This window comes from Pteropus vampyrus, unplaced genomic scaffold, assembly GCF_000151845.1.
Source record: "Pteropus vampyrus isolate Shadow unplaced genomic scaffold, Pvam_2.0 Scaffold36, whole genome shotgun sequence".
In the NCBI taxonomy this organism is placed as follows: Eukaryota; Metazoa; Chordata; class Mammalia; order Chiroptera; family Pteropodidae; genus Pteropus; species Pteropus vampyrus.
In genome coordinates, this window is record NW_011888817.1 from 3,317,748 (window position 1) to 3,343,279 (window position 25,532).

At 41.1% G+C, this 25,532-nt stretch overlaps 2 protein-coding genes and 2 pseudogenes across 2 annotated transcripts in view; 1 reads left to right on the top strand and 3 right to left on the bottom strand.

Annotated features, from left to right (window-relative positions):
- Positions 1 to 4,116: 4,116 nt before the first annotated feature.
- Positions 4,117 to 16,693, bottom strand: FUCA1 (alpha-L-fucosidase 1). Its single transcript, XM_011357595.2, has 8 exons — positions 16,260 to 16,693; positions 13,936 to 14,070; positions 12,163 to 12,300; positions 10,285 to 10,390; positions 8,013 to 8,213; positions 6,315 to 6,502; positions 5,081 to 5,180; positions 4,117 to 4,856 (listed from the first exon to the last, which is right to left on the bottom strand). Exons 1-8 carry the CDS (start codon positions 16,637 to 16,639, stop codon positions 4,716 to 4,718), a joined length of 1,389 nt encoding a protein of 462 aa, XP_011355897.1. The 5' UTR covers positions 16,640 to 16,693; the 3' UTR covers positions 4,117 to 4,715.
- Positions 10,724 to 10,842, bottom strand: LOC111738315 (annotated as a pseudogene).
- A 2,776-nt stretch (positions 16,694 to 19,469) lies between the features above and the next one.
- LOC111738227 lies at positions 19,470 to 19,588 on the top strand (annotated as a pseudogene).
- A 1,646-nt stretch (positions 19,589 to 21,234) lies between these two features.
- CNR2 (cannabinoid receptor 2) overlaps positions 21,235 to 25,532 on the bottom strand; it is an 18,662-nt gene continuing 14,364 nt past the window's right edge. The window contains exon 2 of the mRNA XM_011357596.1: positions 21,235 to 22,397. Coding sequence (XP_011355898.1) covers positions 21,279 to 22,352 — 1,074 coding nt within the window. The 5' untranslated portion in view covers positions 22,353 to 22,397 and the 3' untranslated portion in view covers positions 21,235 to 21,278. The remainder of the gene's footprint in view (positions 22,398 to 25,532) is intronic.

Here is a 25,532-nt window from a genome sequence, read left to right on the forward strand (position 1 = left end):
CAAGGATGTGTAGGCATTGGAATCCTTATAGGTTGCTGGTGGGAATGCAAAAAGGTCCAGCTGCTGTGGAAAACAGTTTGGTGGTTCCTCAGAAAGCTAAGCATAGAATTATCATATGACCCAGCAATCCACTCCTAGGTATATACCCAAGAGAACTGTAAAGCAGGGACTCAAAGAGATAACTTGTCTGTTGATATTTATAGCAGCATTAGTCACAAGAGCCAAAAGAGCTAAATAATTCAAATGTCCATCAACTGATGAATGGATAAACAAAATGTGGGGTGTGTGTGTGTGTGTGTGTGTGTGTGTGTGTGTAACATAATATTATTCAGGCAAAAAAGGAATGAAATTTTAATACATGCTCTAACATGAATAATCTAGAAAATATTATACTAAGTGAAACCAACCAGACACAAAAGGACAAATATTGCATGCTTCCGCTTATATGAAATGTCTGGAATAGGCAAATTCATAGGGACAGAAAGTAGATTAGTGATTAGACAGTGCTGGGAGAGTGTTGAGGGAAGATGAGGGTGATTGTTAAAAAGTACAGGATTTTTTTTTAGGATGATAAAAATATTCTGAAATTGATTGTATGGTGGTTGAACAACTCTGTGAATATGCTAAAAACCATTGAACTGTACATTTTAAATGGGTGAATTGTATAATGTGAATTGTATCTCAAAAATAAAGCTCTTTTTTTTAAATGGCAAACACATAATTAAATAAATGAAGGGAGGAAAAGTCCCTAAGATGACCAACAACAGAGTACTTTGAGCCTCAAAGGCCCAGTCTCACCTTTCCACCTGCTTGAAGTTGGTCCACGGCCCAAGGAAGCCTCCACACGTACAGTGTCATGGGCCTCGACAAGATCTCTTCAGATGTACCACATGTCCCCTGGTGGCAACTGTGGCAAGATTTCCTATCTTCAGAAAATTCCCAGCCCATTAATGGACTGTGGGAGTCACTTTTGTCAGTTTTCTAAATAAGCACAGTGAAAAATAATTTGTCAGCTTAAGACTTGATGGCAGATGGGAGGAAGTGGCCTCCCAAGGTCTCTAAAGAGTTGAGACATGCCTCAGGCCTCAGTTTTGAAAGGGGTTAACCCATTCTTCTCTGCAAACTGTCCTGGCCTGGTCTGGTAATTCCCACACTAAATTATTTGAGACATTTGAACTAAGGGCAAATCTTGTATAAAGTTCAATTTACTCGTCTCTAGTGAGAAAGATCCTCCAAGGTAGGTTTACTGGAGACATTTGACATTATTTAGAAGGTTTAAGAGTTGGGGACATACCTTGATCCTCTGTTTTGTAAGGGGGTTCTTATCCACAAGCCACCACAGCAAACCATCCTTGCCTGTGACCCTTCGCTGAGCTAGTCCACCTGATCAGAGAGGCTGAAAGCAAATGACACACCTTGGACTTCAATTTTGTAAGAAGTTGGATCTACTGATCTCCATTGGAGATGGATTTCGGAATCATATCTACTCCAGACATTAAGGTGCAATCTGGAAGTATTAGAGATGGGGCAGAGTTTGGGACTCGAGCTAGTAAGGGTTGGATCTACGAAATTCTGATGGAACCATCCTGGCATCAAACCCAACAGTGTAGATTTACTTCAGACACTTGATGCACTTATTTAAGACTTAAGAGTTGGGGACACATATTGGGACTCAAATTTATTTATTTATTTATTTATTTATTTATTTATTTATTTAGCGCCCGGTCTTCCTAGGTCGTCTCTCATCCAAGTACTAACCAGGCCCAACCCTGCTTAGCTTCTGAGATTAGACGAGATCAGGCATGTTCAGGACGGCATGGCTGTAGACTGGAACTCAATTTTGTAAAGAGTTGGATCTGCCGGTTTTCAAAGCAGCCATTCTCGAACAATGCCCAACAGTGCAAATTTACTCAAGACATTGTGTGTAATACTGAAGACTTAGAGTTGGGGTCACACTTTGGAATTCAATCTTAAGGAGTTGGATCTACTGGTCTCCATGAGAACCATCATGGACTCACACTTTAAAGCACTTCAAACATTCAGTATCTTCTGGAAGATTTAAGAGCTGGGGATACACCTGGGGCCCCCGATTTTATCAGGAGTTGGATCTATTCCCAGAGACACCCCTCGGGATTTACTGGAGACCTTCCATACAATCAGAAAGGTTGAGGTGTGAAAACATTCAACGGGGCTGAGAAGACCCCCGGCTCCATCTTGCGGTCCCTACAGCTCCTTCCGCTGGGAAACTTAGGGCCATCTGCGCTATGCGAGTTGTTTCCTGCACGACTTTTGCTAATTTTGTTTTAGATACTTTAATACCTTTTGTTATTATAGTAAATGGAAGTTTTTCATAGTTTTCTCATTTCTGGACTGTAGAAATTAAATTGATTATTTATCAATCCAACAACCTACTAAAGTATCTTATTAATTCTAATAATTCATTTGTATATTCTGTGAAGTTTTCTGCGTGGACAATCGCATCATTCGAGAACAGCTTGGTTCCTTCTTTCCTAATTCTTTACATCTTTATTTCTTTTATGTATTTTACTATATTGATTAGGGCATTTCGAACAACACTGAATACAGTGATACTGGGTACCTCACCTCACTCCTGGTTGGAAAGGTTTGCTTCTAAACACCTACCCTTTAAGTATAAAGTTTGCTATAAATTCTTAGTTTGTACCCAAACTTGCTTGGCAAGGAGATTTTTTTCTTAATCACTAATGCTTGGCAAGGAGATTTTTTTCTTAATCACTAATGTGTTTTAAGTTTTATCCAAAATTTTTTTTCAGAAATTATTGAGAATATCATCTAGCTTTTCTCCTTTAATGTGGTAAATTCATTGATAGATTTCCAATGTTAATGGTAACCTTAAATTCCTGAAATGCAACCAATTTTAACATTATTTATTATACTTTTATGACTATTGCCTGGATTCAGTTTGCTATATTTTCCTTAGGACTTTTTGAATCTTTGTTCCTGAGTAGATAGAATTATCCTCTTATTTTAGTCTTCTCCTGTAATTGTGGTATCAAAGTTACTGTAATATTAAGAGTAAGTTGAGACATGTCCCCTTTTCCTATTGTCTGAAAAACTATAAGACTTCCAACCTCTTTGAAAGTTTTGTGGGACGCATCCGTAAAACCATCTGAGTCTGGTGTTTTCATTATGGTTAAGATTGTGCACTAGAGATTCAGTTCCTTTAAATGTTAGAGGACTTTAAAGTCCTATTTCCCTGTAAGCCATTTTGCTTAATGCTATCTTCTAGAAATCTGTTCATTTTGTTTTAAATTTTATTAGTATAAAATCATTCATATTATTCTTTTTAATCCTGGTGTATAATGTGTCTGTTTTCATTCCTAAAATTATTTCCTTGTGCCTTATCTCTTTTTCCCTTTGTCTATTTTATTAGTATTTCAAAGAATCAGCTATTGGTCTTGTTGATCATTATCGTGTTCTGCTTCTTTAGTTTCTGCTTCTCATTTCCTTACTTCTACATCAGACATATTTTGCTGGTACAGTTGTTGTCTAGGTCAGAAGACAGATTCCTGGTGCTTTCCACCATCTTCCCAGAATCCTCTCTAAAGTTTTTTTTTTTTTTTAAAGCTACATTTCACAAATTTCAAAACATAGTATTTTCATAATCACTCTAAGGATTTTCTAATTCCCCTTCTGGTGCCTTCCTTGATCACCAAGTTAGAAGTATGTTTTAAAAATTTCAAACATGGGTTTTTTTCCCTCCAAGTTTTTCTGGTCCTTTAATTATGTTGCTGACATATTGTAGTCTATACAGTATTGCTTCTTTGGTATTTACGTTTGTAAATGTTCTGTATGTACTTGAGAAAAATATTCCTTAAATGCTGGGTAGAAATTTCTAAATATACCTATTAAATAAAAAATAGAACACTTGATTAGATCACAACTAAAGAGTTATTCTGGTCGTTAACCCAAAAGAACAGTACTAGAAGTAAGGAGCAGAAAAACCAAACAGATTACATTTTTTGTTCTGCATTGAGGAGGCTTGGCAGGCCCTTTTTAAAAAACAGAAACATAAAGCTCTAAGCAGTCCACATAGAAACTGGGAGAAGAAAGCTACAATATGCTTTTTGGTAGAAATGATTTGACATACAAATTTATTTATTTGACCGTATTTTAAAAACCAGAGCAGAACCATATCCATTTTCTTCATGGTGTCATTATACACAAACTGAGCCCTGAGTTGGCTTTGGAAACTTCTGAAAAGCTAACTCTTAGCAACCTAGCAAGCCTTTTCCCTTCCCTCCAGGCTCTCCCGCTCTTTGGGAGGTGCTGGTGATGCTAAATAAATGGCCTGTGGTGGAGGAGCTTATGCCTCCTCCCACAGGCAACAACATGACCTGGGTTATTTCTTATTTGAAGGCACTGAGCAAGCAGGTGATCAAACACAGAGAATGGAGGGAAGGTTCACTGTAGGTAATTTCCATGGTTAGGAATGGATGAATTGTCAGAGCTTAACTGTTTAGTACCTTTGTGGATCGGAGAGAGATATGCTAGCAATGAATCTTAGATCTTTGATCTATTGAGAGCAGTACACTCAGTTCCTTTGATTAAAATGTGTTGGAAAAGCCATCTCTGGGTAGAAAACAAAGAGTAGTTTATTACAATGATGGTACTGTAAGAGGAAAATCAAAGCAGTGAACAGTGAGCAGTGTCTCTTTCCTCTTGAACTCTAGTGATCACTTCACTCCTGTCATCTTTATGGTCCAACCAAACTCAACTGGGAAAGCAGAAGGTGATAACTGGGGCAGATAAATGAGGAGGCCTTCTGATGGACTTGTAGACCATTTCAGATCTTTCTGGATCCCCAACATCATTATCTGCAGAAAGCAAATAGGAATGGAGAACATATTAACGCATTAATGAGTACAGAATATGGCCTGAACACGGCGGGGAACAAGCACGCTGGGCCAGGGCAGGGAAGACAGTCTGAAAGGGGAGTAAATATGGGAGAAGCCTGGGGAGGGAAGGAAGAAGTAGGGAAGACCTGTCAATGCCTTTAGAAAAAGTTACATCTCTGAAAGGAATGACCGAGGCTCATTACCTGTGTAGTGGAGGTAGCTTGGGGGGATTTAAGGCTTAAGACTCCGTTGTCTGGCCAGTGCAGGAAAATGGCATAAACTGTCGATCCTTTTGAGGTATAGCTGGGGAAAAAGAAACATCATTGTCAAAGATACCTGGCTTGTTACCCTGACAAATAACCTGCATTCCCCTTTCTATTATCTACCAATCCCAAGACCTTGAGTCTGTCACTGCACTCACAACTCAACACCATTTAAGGTCTGTGGGAAGAAAGCAGCCTCTTTCTGGTAAGAGCTTCCATTTTCCCTCTCTATTGGTTTATAAGTTTTCTTTAAACATTTTTTAACTCTTATACTAGTTATTTCACACCAAAACCATTTGCCTTAGTATTCAAATATCTTTTTTTTTTTTTTTTTTCCAACCCCAAATCCATGTGAAAACACCAGAGGATTTAACAAGGGCAAGATGCGCAGTGAAGACAAATTTGTCATTCTGGGATTTCGCTGTGCTTAGAGAAGAAGATGAAAACCCCTGAATAGAAACTCATCTGAAACAGAGGGGGATGACGTGGTTCCCCTGATCCAAGGACCTGCGCTCTACGGCACAGCACTAGCAGATATCCTTTACTGAACACGGAGCATGCGCCTGGCTCTCTGCTGGGAGCTTTGCATATGTTATCTCATTTAACCCTCACAACGACTCTAGGAAGTTAAGTAGCATCATCCCATTTGGCACTGAAAAAAATTCAAGCCCCAGATCAAATAGCTAGATCCACAATTCCAAGTATGAATCATGACTTCTCCACTTACTAGCTCTGAGATCCTAGGCAAGTTATACTACAGCCCTGGGCCCCCAGTCTCACTCGTTACATGGGGATAATGAACAGTTATCGATGTGGTGGGCTTGCTGAGGGGATTAAACTGGTGGAAAGAATTTAGAACGGAGCCTTGCACACTGTAGGCGCAACACAAGTATGAGCTGTTACTGCGTTGACGAAGCAGGGTAACGACGGCAAGTAAATTGACTGGCACTTTGGGGCTCCTTTTTGCACCGAGCCTAACACCTCCCTCACGAGTCAAAGATATCCTGGTGGCCTACGACGTCAGCTGGGGTACAGTTTTAATAGCCAAAGAACAGCTTTCGGGTTTCCTTGAGACGACTTCCAGCTTGGCTAACACTGCAGACACGACGAGGTGCCAGTTCAGGATGGGCTGCAGTTCCCTTTCTGCACACGGAGGAAGACAAGCAAGACTCACCATAAAGATGTGTTCTTTTCCGACTGCATCCTCCACGGTTTAGAGGCATAGATAGCCTCCCCGTTGATCCTCAGCCACTTCCCTACAGCAAGTAGCCTTTCTTGGAAGACGGGAACAATCAGTCCATCTTTAGTTGGCCCAATGTTGAGAAGATAGTTTCCTCCCATACTTACTGTCTGAACCAGTTCCTGGAGAGAGCAGAAGGAATGAAATCCTAGCTACGAATAATGCCAAGCCTGGCATAATGCCTAGAACACACAGGTATTAAGAGAAGAAAAGACTCTAGGGCACATTTTCTCCCTGCTTTGTGAATAACCTTTACCCTTTTGAAAATACTATATATTTTTGTAATTATAAAAGCAGGACAAGCTTATACGAGAAAAATAAAAAATGCTGCTACAAGATGGAGAAATACATTAATTCAGATTCCAGGAAGCGATCATGGCCGCTTCTCCATGAGACTGTCTTAGGATGGTGGTACGGAGGGTCGTGTGTCAGAAGCACAGAATTCGAGTAGGAAAGCTGAGAACAAAGCACTTCGCCATGAAGGGATCACATGGAGTCATACAGAGAGAATATGGGGTTCAGAGAGAAGAGACTTGGAGGGGGTGCCCAGGAGACTTTAGGGAGATGGAAGAGATCTGAAGAATTTAGGGACACTGTATGCGATGGGCTATATAAATGTATATGCCGCCCCGTCAGGAAAATATGCTGTGAAGAGATATAACAGATCCCCACCTTATCCGAGGTTTTGCTTTCCCACGGTCAACCACCGTCCACAAATATTAAATGGAAAATTCCAGAAATAAACAATGCATAAGTTTTAAATTGCACATCGTTTTGAGTAACTGACTTCATCTCATCACGCAGGTTACTGGATCATCTCACATCATCACAAGAAGGGTGAGTACAGTACAATAAGATATTTTGAGACCACACTCACATAACGTTTATAACAGCATGTCGTTATAATTGTTTTATATTATTATTCGTTATTGTTATTAACCTCTTGTATGTCTAATGTATAAAGTAAACTTTGTCAGAGGTATGTATGTATTGGAAAAACAGTACATATAGGGTTCGGTACTATCTGTGGTTTCATCCACTGGGGGTCTTGGAACGTATCTTTGTGAGTAAGAAGAACTCATGTACGTTCTTCAAGATTTCTGGAGTGGGATGTATGTGTGTTTACTATGACTTTAAACAGGTGCACTTCAAGGTGGCCCAGAAAAATTAAGGTTATATACAGAAATTTTAAAAAGGAGAATTAGTTACAGTACTAAAAGACACCACACCATTAACTTTTTATGTTTCCTTCTGGTCTTTTCCCTATGTAGTTAACTTTACATAATTGTGATAAAATGTAATTTATTTTTTCACTCAACACTCTAAGCGTTAACCCATATTACCTTGATAAACATTTTAATGGTTAAGGACAATCCCCAAATCTACTTAACTATCCCTTTATGATTGCAAGAAATTGAAACAACCTGTATGTCCGACTGAAAATAATCCTGGGAAGAATAACTCTGTGTGTAACTTTCTTCTGTAATTATAATTATTCCCTCGGGACAGGTCATTTAATAACCTAAAGGCTTCTATCGGCCTGCATTTCCATCCAGGGTGCTTCCACCACACGCGGTTAGAAGGCTAGTTTGAGATAGTAGTTAACAAATAACTAACTCACGGGTGTCTTACCGAAATGATTTCAGCTTCATCTGCAATGTCAGACATCACTATGTCGCGACGGTAGCCCCAGGAGAGCTTGTCTATGCTGCTGCACATCTCCCACTTGTGACCTGGCAAGCTCGAAGGCTTGAATTTATCTTCACAGTTGTAGTATCCTCCATGGTGACAGGAACAGTTCACGCCCCATCGGTCATTTACTACCACCTCACTCTAAAGGAGGAAAGAGTACAGGGTCGTCAGGGGTAAAACCCCTTAGCTTCCTTACATAACACACTGTGATAGATTAAGAGTCTATTTGGAAGCAAGGAACATAGTTAGTCTACAGCAGTCGTTCTCAACTGGGGCCCATTTTGCCCTGGAGAGGAATTTGGCAAAATCTAGAGACATTTTTGGTTGTCACAACTGGGGTGGTGCTACTGCCATCTAGTGGGTAGAGACAGGACGGCCCCATTACAACAAAGAAATATCCAGCCCCAAATGTCAGTATCAGTAGTGCCGAGGCTGAGAAACTCTGGTTTAGTGATGTAACCTTAGAACTGGAAGAGCCTATTTTAAAGATCATCTAGTAAGTCACTTATTCTATTAGAGTAGAAATGGAGAGAAGACTTGCCCGAGGTAACAACCCCAGGTAGTTTCCAAAAGCGGGGACTATGAATCAGGTATTTGAAACCAGCCCAGGACACTTTCACTACACGACCTAGTAAAGAAAGCCAGCAATCAAATATTCTTTTCCTTCAAGGTTTAGCTGAACTATGAGAAAATATTACATGGAATATCTAGATTAAATGTTTACTACTACTATGAGGCTCATACTGGGGTATCCAAGGTGAATAAAACAGTTCTTGTCCTCAGAGATCCAGGAGAGGTGAGCTAAAGAGACAACTGTCCATAATATGTGGACAATTATAATATAACATTACATCAGAGTTAACTATCTAGGGATTAATGTAAACGGGAAACACTGATCCAGGGGTGCTTCTTACTTTTGCCAGGAAAGAATATAAATTGTCCAGAGCCATATTTAGTTTACATTCGACCAATATTTATTATGTGCCCGGCTGGGCCAAGTGCTGTTCCCAGGGTTGGGGATACAGCCATGAACAGACCCAAATCCTGGCCCTTGTAAAGCTGACAATTTAGTGAAAGAGACAGATAATAAACAGTGTAAATGGTATCTGAAATGTGTTAGACCAGGTAAATGCTAAGAGAAAGAGAAAGCAGGGAAAGACATGTAGCATGACAGGGACGTGGTGCAATTGGACATAGGGTGGCGGGGAAGCCTGCACTAACGGATGACCCCTGAGCGAAGACCTCCAAAGAGCACAGGAGTGAGCCATGCAGGAATCATGGAGGGAATGGTAAGGAGAAGGGACTGTTACACCTACAAATACCTTTCTAATGTGAATATAGCTCCCAAATAACCCTCTTTCCTAATACAGGAGAGAGCATTCGGAACAAGAGTGGGTAGATCAGGGTCTGCAGCATCCCACCCAAGGGTCCACATCTGAGTCACCCGGTGAGGACCCTCAAGGGGGAACTATGACGCTGTGCCACTAAAAGTCCCCACACATTTGGCAAGTCCCGGAAAACTACTCCTAATTTGTCACAAGGGATCTCTTTTCTTTTTTCTTTCTTCCCATTTTCTGAGTTTAGTAATAGTTACCCAATAAGAGGTTTGAGTCTACCAAGATAGCTTAGTTCCAACTATTCTTATACTTAAGATTTTTCTAGCTCCACAACAAATCTAGAATATGTGAAATTTTTGAAATTTTCGATAGTGAAGATTAAGACTTCTGCTACTTCATAAGTGGACCAAAATACAAACAGTAAATGGGCAGCTATTATGCAGCGTAATAGTGTTGGTTATGGGGAAGAGGGGGAGGAAGACAAAGTTCCCTCAAAAATTTGGATAAAAGGAAAATACAATTTCCCCTTGAGAGTTAAACTACATAATCAATATAGAGTAGGTGAGGTCATAGCTAGTCACATTTTACTCCTATCATTTAATTTTGTATGTTTGGTATATTAATTTTAGCAAGATTTAAACCTATGTTGTCAAAGTCATGTATTAAAGGAGAAAAATAAAGCTTATATTCGAGGAAGGGAGGTAGAAGGGAGAAACCCTTAACATCAATTAAGTCCCCTGGCCCCTACACCCCCACAGTGATATTGCTATTTATTAATGCTGCTGTTGTCACTATTGTATTACTCCAGATCTTGGCTTCTTATACTTTCTTTTATCACAACAGATAAGTAAGAGATAAATCATATAATCACATACCTTGACTGGGCTTACATTGTAGAGCCAAGAAAGGAAACCTGTAGAGTTCCAGTAAGTATCGGAACTTTCCCAGTCTCCATCAGACCAAATCAAGTCAGGTTTGTACCTGAAAAACATGCAATCAGAACAGTTCATTATCTGAATCCATTCACAGTAAAATCTCATGAATCATTTTTTAACAAATACTTATAAATCAATTTTCTCCCATTATGAAAGTACCATAAAATTACCAGTGTAGAGAATGTGGAAAACTAAAGAGACAAATACAACCACAGACACACACAAAAAAACTCTCTGCTAACAAAACCACTATTTAATACACAGCACTTTTGTAATTTTTATTATTATTTTTTATTTTTTAGGCGAGGCAACCCTTGGTTGACCTCACAGATTGCAAGGACTTTGTCAGCTTACGATCCCTTATTTTTTTTATTTTTTATGCCTACAGCACCTGGTCTTCCTAGGTGGCCTCCCATCCAAGTACTAACCAGGCCCAACCCTGCTCAGCTTCTGAGATCAGATGGGATCGGGCTTGTTCAGGGTAGCATGGCTGTAGACTGACTACACAGCACTTTTCTATAGTTCCTCCTAATCTTTTTCCTTTCATGTCTTTTTAAGAACTAGAGTTGTAATCAGTGTTATACAATTTGGTTTCCTTCTAGCAACTAATTTCCAATAAGAGTGGTGCTTCCAAATGACAGGATTAAGGGTCCCACTTCTGAGACTATTAAGAGCTTGAACTCTTCTGCCAAATGCGTTATTTTGGACAACTACCCAAAGCTTCGACCATAATGGATGTATAGAAAGAACCACCTGAGCCACAGCTGCACCTTCATACGTTATTACTCTTTCTGGAAGAGTTGTGAGTGTGAGCATTACCTATAAGGTAAGCGTTATTAGTCCCACTTTAGAAAGCAAGAATCTGATGCGCCACAGGGCAATTTGTTTTAGGTGACAAAGCCTGTCACAGGAGCTGGGACGCAAATGTAAATCTGCCTAATGTCAACTCCTATTCTGTACTCCGTAACTAGGAGAGCGAGTAGACTCCAGGAAAAAGATTGCCTATTTAAGGAGCAAGGTATAGTAAGCCGTGTTTTACCGTGTACAAGAAACTGTACTAGGAATTTTATATTCACCACTTCATCAGTTCTTACAATGGTGTATATTATCCCCAATTCACAGATAGAGAAACAGAAATCTAAAAAGATCAAGTAGTTTGTTCAAGGCCACACAGTAAGAAAAAAAAAACTGGACTTCAGATCGAGTTCTGTCTGACTGCGAGCTTCTGCTAGTCTCTTACAACTGTACTATTTCTTTAGAGTGATAAATCCCAAAACAAAAGTGATCATTTTAAGAATATTGATAATAACACTTATTCTGTACCAGCCACAGTAACAGATATTTTTCACATATTACTCTAAGCCCTCTACAGAAGGCATTATTTTCTCACTTGACGGGATGAGAATCTGAGGTGCAGACAGGTGATTTGTTTAAGGCTTATAAGCAACAAGAGCTAGGATTCAAATGCAAATCTACTGGATGCCAAATCCCACACAGGGTCCATGAGACGCTGTTGCTCTCTCCAAGGTGCTGACAAAGAAGACACCAAGGGAACCGAAGTTCTGACTCACTACTGTCCTGGGTTTTGTTCGATTGTTTCAACTTATAAAGGTAATGTGACCACATTACTGAAGTTTTGCAAGGTAGGAGGAAAAAATATATTTTGCTTTAATACAACCACCATTTTTATTATTTTGATGTCCTCTAGATTCTTTCATATACTCCCTTCTATCCTTTCCCCCAACATAACAGTATCCTCTAGGAAGCTCTGATTTTATTGATAAAAGTCATAAAGCCAAAAACGTTTCTGTTTCTTACCTGTTAACAAGGTCGTATAGCTCTGGGATTGATTTTGCAGTGACAAAATACTGTGTTTTGAAGCCATTTTTCTTATCGTGTAGGTAGAGTGGATGGAACCATTCTAAGAGAGAGTAATAGAGTCCATAGCGTATGTTCCTTAAACAGAAAAAACAGGACAGTAACTGTCTTTAAACAATGGAAAAATAGTTTAAGAAAAATCAGTGGCAGTATTTTTACACCTCAGTGAAAATCACCCATTAGGCCATTCCGGAGAGTGGGATCCAAAACCATCTCCTTAAATTATCTCTTATCATTCAATTAAGCAAACATGATTGGGTTTACTATGTTTCTGATAGTACATAAATATTTTATTTATTATTTTTTACATAAATATTTTAACATCAATGTCACTTAAGCCATATTTTAATCTTTAAGTCAATTATCTCAATCATAACATACAGTCAGTTTTTTAAAAAATGTTTTCTCTGTCAACCGTAAGATTATGTATTGTAGAGATATTGAAAAATAGAGAAAAGTATAAAGAATAAAATATCCAAAATTTTATCACTCAGAAATAATCATCGGTAACATTTTCATGTAGATGAAATTAATGAATAGTTTATTGTTTCACTTATCTAAGACTAATAGTCCTTGACATACCCAAAATGAAATGTAGTTAAACTGACCTATTTTCATATACAATAAAGCTTGTTTTGTTACAGAAACACTATAATGCAAGTAAGAAGTAAGGCTATATTGCAATGATGCAGATGAAGCAGAAAGAATTGGAGTTAAGTATTTCATCATAAGCCTCGGTAACTAAATAGATACAAAGAAGATAAAAATCAAGGATCCTAAAGTCTGGATCTAATCAACACCTGAGTTTTACCGCAGGACTATTAGCTAAGCACATCTCTGGGAAACTGAATATAGGAGTCAGCACATACTTTCTTAAAGGGCCAGATAGTATTTTGGTCTTTGCAGGCCTTGCAGTCTCTAACCAAGCTCTGAAACTGCAGCTTGAAAGCAGCATTAGACCACCCACAAAATAATGGGTGTAGCTATGTTCCAATCAAACTTCATTTACACAAAGAGGCAGCTGGCCCACACCTTAAACAGGACGTCATGTTTACCAAACCACAATAGGGCTGAGCATGAGCATGGTACAAATATGACTTTTACTCCTTACAGGCAAACATACCTGGAACTGTAGTGTCCAAACCCAGAATACCTGGGTTCAAATCCCAATTCTGCCACTTCTTATCTCTTTGATCTTGGGAAGTTACTTCTTATTAAGTGGCACATATTACAGAGCATTAATTAGAATCAACTCAGTGGCTCCTTACCTCACTTTTTGCAGCTTTAACTGCTCTTTTCAGTTCCCTTTTGATCTACCATTTATCTACACCTTCCCTGCATGCCTGCAAAGATCTGTGTTAACAACTAAGGGGGATGCGAAGATGAGAGACCCAGTCCCTGGCCCAGATCCTTCTATCGGACACTGAAAAAGGATCTGGTTTGGAAGGCCTTCCAGAAAGAATCATTCACAGGGTAAATGGGGCATTGTGGTCTATGCTGGGTAACTAGACAGGGCCGTGAATTTCTCTGATGGTCACCTTTGGTCACATGAAAACTGCCAACCATCAAACATTGCTAATTCAAAGGCCAGAAGCCCTTCAAGTTACTGCCTAAATGTAAACTTAGAAAATACACAAGAGTAGAGAGGGTATCATACACTGGATGGCTGCTAGATCAAAAGCAATGATGGATTAACCATTTGTAGACATATACCTCTTCCGAATGGCTGTTCCCAAGTCACCAACCAAATCACGATGGGGCCCCACATCCTTAGAGTTCCAGTTCCAAGACCTAGGACTTGGCCAGTTTGTGAAGCCTTCGTGATGCTTTGCTGTAAGGACTACATACCTGTGGACATCAAAACCATATGAGCAAAGGCAGTGGGCAGTGAGCTATGAGCACGAACTTATCCAACATACCTGAGGCTTTTGAAATGGGGGAACTTGCTATCTGCATGTGGAGCGAGGTATATGCAAAGGTGTTTTAAGACTAAAAAACAAAGCAGGCAACTCCATAAAACATAACAATTTATTACAGGGTAATTTACTTATGGGGATGTAGGGTCAGGGTGGACAGATGACCTGGGCAGTCTGCACAGCTTATTCTCTGCTGCTCTACAGTTATTATAGTAAATCTTCTAAAGTACAGCTGAACTACTAATAATTGACAAGGCAAAGGGACAAAGAATGCAGTATGAGCCAGGCACCCTAACTCCTAGGGGCCTTATGATTGATAATTGCTCAGAAGTGACACCAACACCTAGTTTGGTATTCGTCTCAGTTACTATACCGTTCTGGCTGTTTACTGACAAGAATCTTTATGATTACGTTGTGTAGGCTTACAGAACAGTTAGGCATTAACCAACTACAAGGCCTGTGTATGCTGGTCATGACTATTTAGGTTAGTCAAGGGCAAAGTATGAATTGAGAGAGAGTGGGGGCTTACAAAGATGGAGTCAGTTTTTTCACACTGATATCTATACACTCGCCTACAGGAAATGTACTTGTATGAGTTGCTGTCATCACAACGCCCCTTGGGTATTGCTCCAGGAATGGAAGCAAACTTGAGGAAGCCACTGTCCTTAGTCCCCTGCCTAGGAGAAAGCCCAGAGGGAAGGAAGGAGTAGGTGAAGGAAAAGATATGTACCTTAGCTCTCTCCGTTCTTCAACCCCTCTGGGAATTAATGATTAGCTTTTCTTAACCCTTTGCCCTAAAGAAAGAAATATCTACTGGAAATAGCAGATGATAGAAAAGTAAGCTATCTGTTTCACCAAGCCCATATGAACTGCCTCTCATTTACAGAGGTGACAAAAATCCCTCTGGCCATGGTTTGCAGACCCTTGGTGTGGGGGAAAGAAACTTCTCCTTGGAGTCGAAAAAATCTGGAATCAAGACATTAGTTCCCTTCCTCTACCTGGGCCAGTTATCCCGTCCACGAAATAAGGGGCCTGCACAAAGGATGTTTCCCAGATTTTTATTTTTTATTTTTCATTTGTAAATTATGGATCTCTAATTCCTAGGAGATAGAAAACACCTCCTCTGTTCATTCAAGTCTTATATTCCCATTATTCTCATATATTTAATGGCAAACACTAAACAGTTGTAATTTCTCTTTAGTACAACAGAATGTAAAGTCCAAGAGAAACTGAAACTGGGAAGATGATTGAAGAGACAAAGGTGGAAGACCGCTCCAAGCCTGGCTCCAGGAGATCTCCCTGCCTCCATTCTCACTCTCCTCCAACCTACTTCTCTTCTAACAGCCAAACTAATCCTTCTAGAAGCTGAGGGTAACCATTCCCTAACTTATTTAACACCTGGCTACATAGTGCCCTCAAGGATCACTCTCCCAGGACTGGCCCCAGCCTTCAGCACCCTCATGGGTCCTTGCCTCTCTCTTCCCCACCCAGCACTCAGTTCTCTGCGGCATCCACACACAAGCTCCAACAGTTCTCAAAACAATTCTAACACTTCTCGAGCACTTTCTGTGTGCAAAGCATTGAGAAGAGCAGATGAATGAGAATCCGTACTGTTGCCCAAATACACTGCACACCAGAAATGAAAGCTGAAAGGAACTAATACAATCCTGTTTTATAACCATGGAAGGAGGCTTTAGGAAGGTGAAATGCCTAGTTCAAGTTCACAGTTGAACTAGGACCAGACTCCATACCACTGGCTTAAAATCCTGGAATCCTGATTGTCGACCTGGAATGGACAATTAGGTATCACCTAGCTCAATCTTCTCGATATACGGGTGGAGACACTGAGTGAGGGCTATCTCTCCCACTACCTCCCTGAAACTTTTTCCTTCTAATTCCCAACCAGATGCATCTTCCCCTTAAGATCAGGCGTTGCCACATTCGATTTTGCTTCCTTCTGGGGACAAAACACAGGACCCAGGGGTATCTTAAATCAGAGAGCTGTGTGACCCTGGGCAAGTCGCCTCACCTCCCACAGTTCGGTTCCCACCTGCCTAATCCCCCTCCAATTGCTCTGATCCGAGGAGGAGGCGCTCCGCCCGCACCTGCGGCGACACTCACTTGGCCCCGGCGGCCAGGAAGAGGTCGGCCCACTCGTCCGGGTTGAAGAAGTGCGCCGTGAACTGCGGCGCGAAGTCTGCGTAGCTGAAGTCGGGCGGGTAGTTGTTCTGCATGAAGCTCTGGTACTGTGGCGCCCCCTGGCCCTTCCAGTGCCACCAGAACCACTCGCTGCCCCAGGACGGCACCGAGTACACGCCCCAGTGCACGAATACACCGAACTTGGCCTTGTCGAACCACTCCGGCAGCGGCCGGGAGTCCAGACTCGGCCAGTCCGGGGTATAGCATCCCTTATTCCGTATGGCCGATCCTACCGTTCCGAGCGCCAGCAGCATGAGCAGCTGGGCACCTACCGCCCGCCACTTGATTTCGGGAAACCGCATCTTTGCCTCGGCGCCTCCACTGCCAGCTCTTAACGCGCAGGTACGGGCGCGCGACCCCGCCCACTCTAACTAACGATTGGCTCGGAAGAAAAAAGGGGCGGGTCAACTCAGGCTGCTTGGCTACCGAGTTTCTTTCCCTTCTCCTCCGCCGTTCCTGTAGCGCCCTCTGACGCTCAAAGGGAAAAAAAAAGTAAGGAAGCGTTGACAGCGCTCCGCTGATGGACGAATAAAAACTTTTCTAGAAGGGACTTCATTGCGAGTTAAATCTTGGGGTTGTGGAAGGACCTGAGTGGGCAGAGAACTGCGAGTAGTACATTTTCCCGTTGGGTGCCATACAGGACTTTTTGAGCTGTAGTATAGAAGAGCAAGCCTGGAAGTCGGGCAGGTAGTTGTTCCGCAGGGATACCAGATGGAAGGGCATTGTAACGGTCCTGGTAGAAACAACAAGTAGGATGATGGTAGAAACATTATGAGGCAAGCGGGGATAGAAAAGTGGGCGCTGAAAGAGGAAGAGCAGTTGTGACCATTTTTCCTAATACTTATTGAACTTCGAGAATTCTGAAGCCATTCAAAGAGCATAACATCTAATGGGGCGGGGAGGAAGGACTTTTAGAGTAAGTAGGAGGATGCGAAACTGAGAGCCCCAGGCCCTGGGACTACCTTGTCTCTCAGGAAAGTCACCAATTCCTCTACAATCCGTACATGCAGTGCATGCTCAGACAGGAAGTAAGGCCAATAGGTCTAACATGTGAAGTCTAACGACCCCATGTGGCACAGCCTGTTCCCACATATCAGTGAGAGAACTGCATGTCAGAGTTGGAAGGGACTTTGGAGATCCTCTGCATGGGCTCCTTTCCTCCATTTTAGGAAGGAGGAAACCGAGACCCAAATAGGGATGATGAATGCTGCTCAAGATCATGCAGCTAGTTAGAGTAAGAAGTGGGACCAGAACCCAGCTCTCCAGAAGTGGAATCTATGTCTCTCAACACGCTGCTTCTCTCTTGTACCACAGGAGAGGTCAGAACCTGTGTCGACAGAACCAAGCACTTCCTCATCCTAGGAGTGGTAAAGAAATACAATGGCTGTGGCTGTTATTTTTTTTATCTTCGGTGTTTCTTCTTCTGCAAGGCTATGCTGAAATATTGTCCAAAACAGTAAGCACAGACATCTTAAAAAATCCTCGTACATTTTCTAGTGATCAGAATAACGATCTTTGATGTTACAGAACTCATTTCTCCTTAACCTTGTGAAAAATCAATTGATAGAAAACTCTTTTAAAATGCAGTCGGGAAGCTAGAAGAGAGAACGCTCACTCACATATTACTCCATGCATACTATTATACTCTCCAGTAGGAAGAGGTACACCTTGCATCTCTGATAGGAAGTGATACTACAGTACTACCTCAGCAGGAGAAAGTAAAGATTCCTCCTTCCCCTGTAACAGCTCAGCGGATGAGAGACTAACATAACTCAGGCAATGAAAAGTCACTCTACTTCAAACTTTTAGTTTCTTCCAATGGACTCTTCATTTATAACAGGAAATAAAAGACCAGTCCTGTCCTTTATTTCTCTGGACTTGAGCACGGATTACCATTAGACCACATGTCCTGAATTGCCATTGTTGCTATTCCCAAACAAACTCATTTTGCTGGAGAAATATCTGGCTATCTCTTTGTTAAAGGTTAGCATCCTCATGACCAAACTGTAAATCTGCAAGGGCAGGTGAGAGACACTGTGATAGAGTGAACAATATTGGAAGATGGGAAACCTGGGTTTCTTGCCCTGGACACCACCTTGTGGAGTCTCCTTGGGCAAGCCTTGTCCAATGTCTGGGCCCGTTTCCTCATCTAAACAATGTGGGCAGTTCTCAGTGATATCGAGGGTCTCTTTACCCCTTTGCTCTCCTCCTTCATAAACTATATTTCTTTGCTTAAAGCCTATATAGAATGTAATTATGAAAGAAGAGAGGTAGAAAGTGTGGAAGTGCATTTAATTCAATGATTTTCAAACTCTAGCTTTAATAAAGAAATATTTACTGAGCATCAATTTATGCCAGGCACTTGGGCATTTTCTTTGCTAAAATGAGAAAAGACCCCACCAATGAATAAAGAAAGGCATGCTCCAACTTTAAGGGATCGCAAATGCACCTTTAAAAAATCATGCCATTTCAACTAGGTTCAGTAGCATCCCCTAAAACTTCATGTCTACTCAAAACCTGTGAATGTTACCTTATTTGGAAATAGTCTTGTAGATGCAATTTGTTAAATTAAGATGAGATCATACTGGTTTAGGGTGTGCCTTAGTTCAATGATTGGTGTCCTTAAAAAAAGACACCAAGAGACAAGAGAGGAGGGGAGGTAGAAGGTCACCTGAAGATAGAAGAGATTGGAGTTATGTTGTCACAAACCAAAGAACACTAGGAGCTGCCAGAAGTTGAAAAAGGCAACGAAGGATGTTCCCTTTGAATCTCTGGAAGGAGTATGGCCCTGTCAGCACCTTAGTTTCGGATGTCTATCTTCCAGAGCTATGAAAGAATAAATATCTGTTGTTTTCAAGCACTCGGTTTTGGGGGAAACTATACAGGAAACTAATACAGGGCATAAAAAGAAACAAATTCAGAAATAATGATGAGTTAAGGTTACAGAATGTGACTGAACTAGGTGAAGAGGTTAGTGGTCAAGAGGGCAGGCTTGGTCGTCAAGCAGAACTGGCCTGGAAACCTCAGCTTTCGGTACATGTTAGCAGTGTGAACTCAGGCAAGTGATTCTGCCTCTTCATCAGGTTATTACGAAGACAGAGTGAAATATATCATTTAAAAATACTTAGCCCAGTCTACAGCCATGCCACCCTGAACAAGCCCAATCCCGTCTGATCTCGGAAGCTAAGCAGGGTCAGGCCTGGTTAGTACTTGGATGGGAGAGCACCTAAGAAGACCAGGTGCTGTCGGCATAAAAAGTAAAAAATAAGGGATTGTAAACTGACAAAGTCCTTGTAATCTGTGAGGTCAACCAAGGGTTGCCTCACCTAAAAACAAACAAACAAACAAACAAACAAATAAATAAAAATAAAAGTACTTAGCCTCGGCACACAGTAAAGACTCAATAAAAGCCAGCTGACATTTATGACAAGAGCACATAGTAGGTCTACTCTACCTAAAGTTGCCTCAGTTAACCTCTATCACATGACCCTGATGATTTCATTCATTGTATCACCTGGCATATAGTAAAGACTCAATAAAATCTAGCCAGCATTTATGACCAAGGCACGTAGTAGGTCTACCCTACCTAAAGTTGCCTCAATTAATCTCTATCACATCACTCTGATGATTTCCTTCATTGTACCACCTGTAATTATTTTCTTTACATTTATTTATTGTCTTTCTTCCACCAGAACGGAGAACATAAGCCCCACTAGACAAGGGAAGAGTCTCATTTATGGCTGGGCATCCAGGACCCAGCGCAGACTCTGGCATGTATTTATGAGATGGGTGGATGAGTGAATGAACAGTGAACACCTTGTCTTGTAAAGTATTAAATGAAGATATGTTTAATCAACATCATTGCTTTTATTCTGTCTACATTAAAATTCCTCACAATCTTCTTGCCACCAACAATTTTTCTTGCCTACTGTTTTAAGCCCTTCCTGTAGGAATCCAGCTTCCCTGATATGTAAAATATGGTGTCTTGAGGTCTTCAAAAGCATGGAGATAATAGATTGTGGGATGTCAGCCCTGTGCTTGAGACATAGTAAAGGAATTTCCCCCTCCTCCCACTTGCTCTGTTTATTATTTGTTATAGGGATGTGGAGGAGACAAAAAGGGCTGAACTGAGAACAAGTGGGAACAATTTGGGGATTTATAAAATCTTTGTAAATATCTTCTTTTTTTCTTGGAGTTAGGTTAGACTGTGACACTGCCTGCTCCCAGTGGCACCACCAAATAGGATTTCATTGGGTCAATAAAGTTCTCTGAAGAGTCTGTGTCTCAAGTGGTCCCAGCTTCCTCTGTATTCTCCTAGAGACCTCAGAGGTCACAGTAGGGATTATGAAGGTGTCATAGAAGGCCATTGCCCCAATAACAAGATGCTCTGAACTGAAGGTTTGTCAGTTACCCCTGAAAGAGATGCTTCAACACCCTTGATCCTCATTGCATCACGCTTCTTGGTCCTCAGTGGGAAAGGGGGCCTTTCATGCTGCAGAACTAAAGGGGCCACAACAATTAAGCAGGAACATATATATAATACTCTGAGATCCCAGGAGAATACTCATTCTTCTCAGACTTCCTCCAAGTCCTTCATTGCTGAGCCTGGAGGCTCCCTCTGGCTTCTGTGGTCTCTGGAAGATGCAGGCACTAAGCCATCCTGTTGAGAAGGTTTTCCTGACCTGACATGCACTGAGCCTCTTGCCTCCTGCCTCTTGCCCATCTTTCCACTCCTAACAGGGCCTAGTTGTCCAACAGACTGCGTGCAGATAGGCATGGCCAGGCTACTCTTGAGGGGTCAGTGCCAGCACTCTTCAGTGAAAAAGGTAAATGTCCAAGCCCCTGGGGATGGATAAGATGAGATAGTCGAGATGGCTCTCTCTCCTCCAGGGAGTGAAATGATTCTGACTTGGCTTTTTTAAAACTATGAAAGAGGCCACATCAGCAGTATAGACCTCTAGAATCTGGCCACTGGGTGATTTTCACATCAGCCTCTGTCTCAGTGACTGAGGACCTCGGGGCCTCTTCTCTTCCTTCAGGCCCACGTCCCCTCAGGTGCTTCTTCCAACGGGCCAGGCAGTGGTAGGCAGAGCTGCGGATCTCCCCACTCCGCAGGGCATAAATGATGGGGTTGATCATGGAGTTGATAAGACAGAGTAAGGAGCAAAAGGCGAAGACTTTCTTGACTTGGTCACTTAGAGTGGTGGCCAGGCTGTAGACCATGAGGGCTAGTACTGGGAACCAGCATATGAAGAGCACAGCCAGCACCACCCCCAGGGTCTTAGCCAACCTCACATCTAGCCTCATCCGGGCCATTCCTGGCACCTGTCTTCCCTGGTGCTCAGCCAAGCTGGCTACATGCTGATGGGCCTTCCAGAGGACATGCCCGTAAGTGTAGATGATTCCAGAGAAGAGAAAGGCAATGAACAGGAGCCAGCCCAGCAGATAGTCATTGGGGATCAGAGGAAAAAGCTCGGAACAGGGACTGGGACAGCAAGTCCATCCCATGAGAGGCAGGTAGGAGACCAATGCTGAGAGGACCCACATGATGCCCAGGGTCACCAGTGCTCTCCCACGGGTGAGAAGGGCTTTGTATGCAGGTGGGTAGCGCAGACAGAGGTAGCGGTCAATAGCTGTCAGCAGCAGGCTGCCTACAGAGGCTGTGAAGGTCAAGGTCACGCTGCCGATCTTCAGCAGAAAGACAGCCTTGGAATCTATGCCATGGAAGACATGGAAATTTACAAAGCTGCACACAAAGACCACACTGGCCAGGAAGTCAGCCCCAGCCAAGCTGCCAATGAACAGATATGAAGGCTTCCTGTGGAGCCGGTGAGAAAATAAGATCAGGTAGAGCACAGCCAGGTTCTCCAGGGCACTTAGGAGGCCCAGGGTAGCACACAACACTGCGACGGCTATCTTTTGGTGACTGCTCAGGATCATGTAATCCTTCATGGGGTTGAAATCCAAGCCATCCTTGGAGCCATTGGCTGCCTCCATCACTGAGCATTTCTCCATGGGGTGGGTCCCTCAGCTTCTGCTGGGCTTGCCAAAAGGTCTTTACTGCAGTACAATGAGAAGAAGAAATGAGTCTTTTTCAATCAGCACAAAAATGACCTCACACAATCACTGTCTCTAGCCAAACCCTTTACCTGTGCAGATGGATCATATGTTGACATAGCAATTTGTATTTCGTTCCCTCTGTCTTTTGCCCTTTCTCCATTCTAGTGGGGCGCTAGGTCTACACTGGTTGCCTTCAGAGAGGTATGTGGGAATTCAAGAAGCAGAAGTGGTCTGTAAGCTTTTTGGTCTTTTGTTTTCAAAAAGACTAATCCTAAGACTTCCCTTTGAAAGTAAGAGAAAACTCCAAGGGTCAAAAATCGAGAGGAAATAAAAACCAAGAAAAAATGAAATCCAGGGCAGTAAGATGGAGAGGTTTTTTACACTGGTGTTTTGTTTCGTTTGCCAGTTTTGGTAAGTAAGATGCTGAAGTTTAAACAACTATTTAGGGATGGGAGACAAGACTTTGTCTTCACACCAGTAGGATTGCCAGATAAAATATAGGAGTCCAGATGAATCCGAATGTCAGGTAATGAATCATTTTTTAGTATAATTTTGTCCTAAATATCGAGAAAAAAATAAACCAGGGCACTCAAATATTGTATGAGACATTCTTGAAAGGCAAATTCAAAATTTCTCTAGAGGGATATACTATCTATCAAGGTCACACAAGATTCCCACATAGAAAGGCCCATGGACCTTGAGCTCACAATGCAAAATTACGAAATGCATAAGGAAACACGAACAAAAGTTAGCAGATGTGTCAGACAGAATTAGACTTCAAGGAACTTCACATGGGTATATGTTATAAAAATATGTTTCGTATGATCAAACGATAGGAATCAAAAACATAAATACATAATGAGAGACTGCGCAGATTCGAAAAAGAATCAAGTAGAATTTCCGGAAGTGAAAAATAAAGTCACTGAAAAAAGAAAATCTGAAGAGCGAGTTAAAGAGCACCACAGACTCATTGAGAAGCATTGATCTAGAAGGTAGATCTGAAGAAATTTTGCAAAATGCAGCACAAGGAGGTAGAATGATGGGAAATATGAAAGAGGTTAAGATATATGAAGGATTGAATGAAAGGTTTAAATATATCTAATCACAGTTTCAGAAGGGAAGAGTAGAAATGGTGGTGGACATTTGGGTGGCACTAATCAAAGAGATGATAGTAGAGAATTGTCCAGAATTCTCCTGGACATGACTCCCCAGATTCAGCAATCACAGTGAACTCCAAGCAGAATTTTTAAAACTAACTAATTCTACATTCACATATATCACAATAAAACTTTAGAACACCAAGGACAAAAAGGAAAAAAAAAAAGCAGTCAGAAATAAAAGATACAATACCTGCAAAAAAATCATAATTAAATTTAAAAGCAGATTTCCTAATAGCAACAATAGTAGCCAGAAGATAGAGGGGAAAAAAAGCTAAATTATCCCTCAAAATAAAGATATACAAATAGAATTCTCCACTAGCAGACCTTTGCCGAAGATACATCTAAAGAAAATTATTTTTAGAGAGAAGAACAGATAGGCAAGAAGAAATTGTGAACAAAGAAGTTGATAAACATAGAAGTGGATTTTTAAAAAGTGTCTGATTTGGAGGATATAAAAACAAAGTGGAAGTAAAATTGTGAATGACAGTCACACAAACCAAGAGAGAGATGCGTAGAGTTGAAGCTTTTATTTAGGAAGTGATTATGGCATTGATCTAATTTAGCCTTTTCAAAATCAGGCATCATCTCTTACTTGTTTACTGTAATATTAACTGGGTTCTCTGCTTTTAACCAGACCCATCTTTAGTCTAATTTCAACATAACAGCAAGAGTGATCCTTTTGAAATATATCAGATCATACCACAGCCCCAATGCTGCATAGGTCTCATTCTATTCAGTATAAAAGCCAAACTACTTACAATGGCCCAGAAGGCTTTATGTAAGTAGTTTGGTCTTTACCCCTCTGACCTCCCCACTACCATGCTTCCCTTGGTTAACCAGCTTTACCCACACTGGCTTCCTGATGGGTCCAACTTCCTGCCACAGAGCATTTACACTGGCTGTTCCCTCTGCCTGAACACTCTTTTCCCTAGATATATGCTTGGCTCAGTGTCTCATCTTCTTCAAGTTTTGGCTCGAATTTTAACTTTTCGATCTACCCTATCACACTATTTAATACTGTAACTTACTCTACCTTCCTGTTCTTCTGGTCTCCTCTATTTTTTTTTTTCATATCACCTTCTAACATATAATTTACCCTGCATAAGTAACCTATTTATTATGTTTCATTATTTGTTTTCTGTCTGTTCCACTAGAGTTTAAGTTCCACAAGGTCAAGGAGCTATGTTGTTCACTTATATAAGGGCTTAGAATAATATCTGATATACAATAGCTACTCAATAAATATTTGTGGAATTGAATTGAAGTGATGTTGAATAGTGAGTGATTTTGTGGAATAGCTACTCAATAAATTGAATTGAAGTGATGTTGAATAGTGAGTGAATAGTGAGCATTTCTTACTCAGAAGTTGGCAGATTAAGCAGACAATATGCTATTTAATAGGCTGTATAAGATTCAAACACACAATTAACAAGCCTGATCTAATAGGCATGTATGGAACTCAGCACCCAATAATTGGAGAATACACATTGTTTTCAAGCAACTGTGGTCATTTACCAAATGTCCAAGGTAATGTCATTTACCTAAGGCTAAGTCTTAGGTGAAAGGTAAATTCAACAAATTAAAAATTATCTGTAACATACAAACCATGTTTCCTAACCACAGTACAATTTGTTTAGAAATAAAGAACTTAAAAAATAGAACTAATGAACTTCATAGGTACAAAGCTTTAAAAACACACTTCTGAATAATTCCTGGGTCAAAAAAATCATAAAGGAAATTAGGAAGTACTTAGAATTATAACATATTAAAACTTGTGGGGTGCATCTGAGTGGTATCGAAAGGGATATTTATAACCCTACATGCTCATATAAGAAAAGAAAAAAGACTAATGAGCTACACATGCAACTCATGAAATTAGAAAATGAACAACAGCATAAATGCAAAAAAAGAAGAAGAGTAAGAATAACATGGGGAAACAATAAAGAACAGAAAGAATTGATGAAAACCGAAGCTA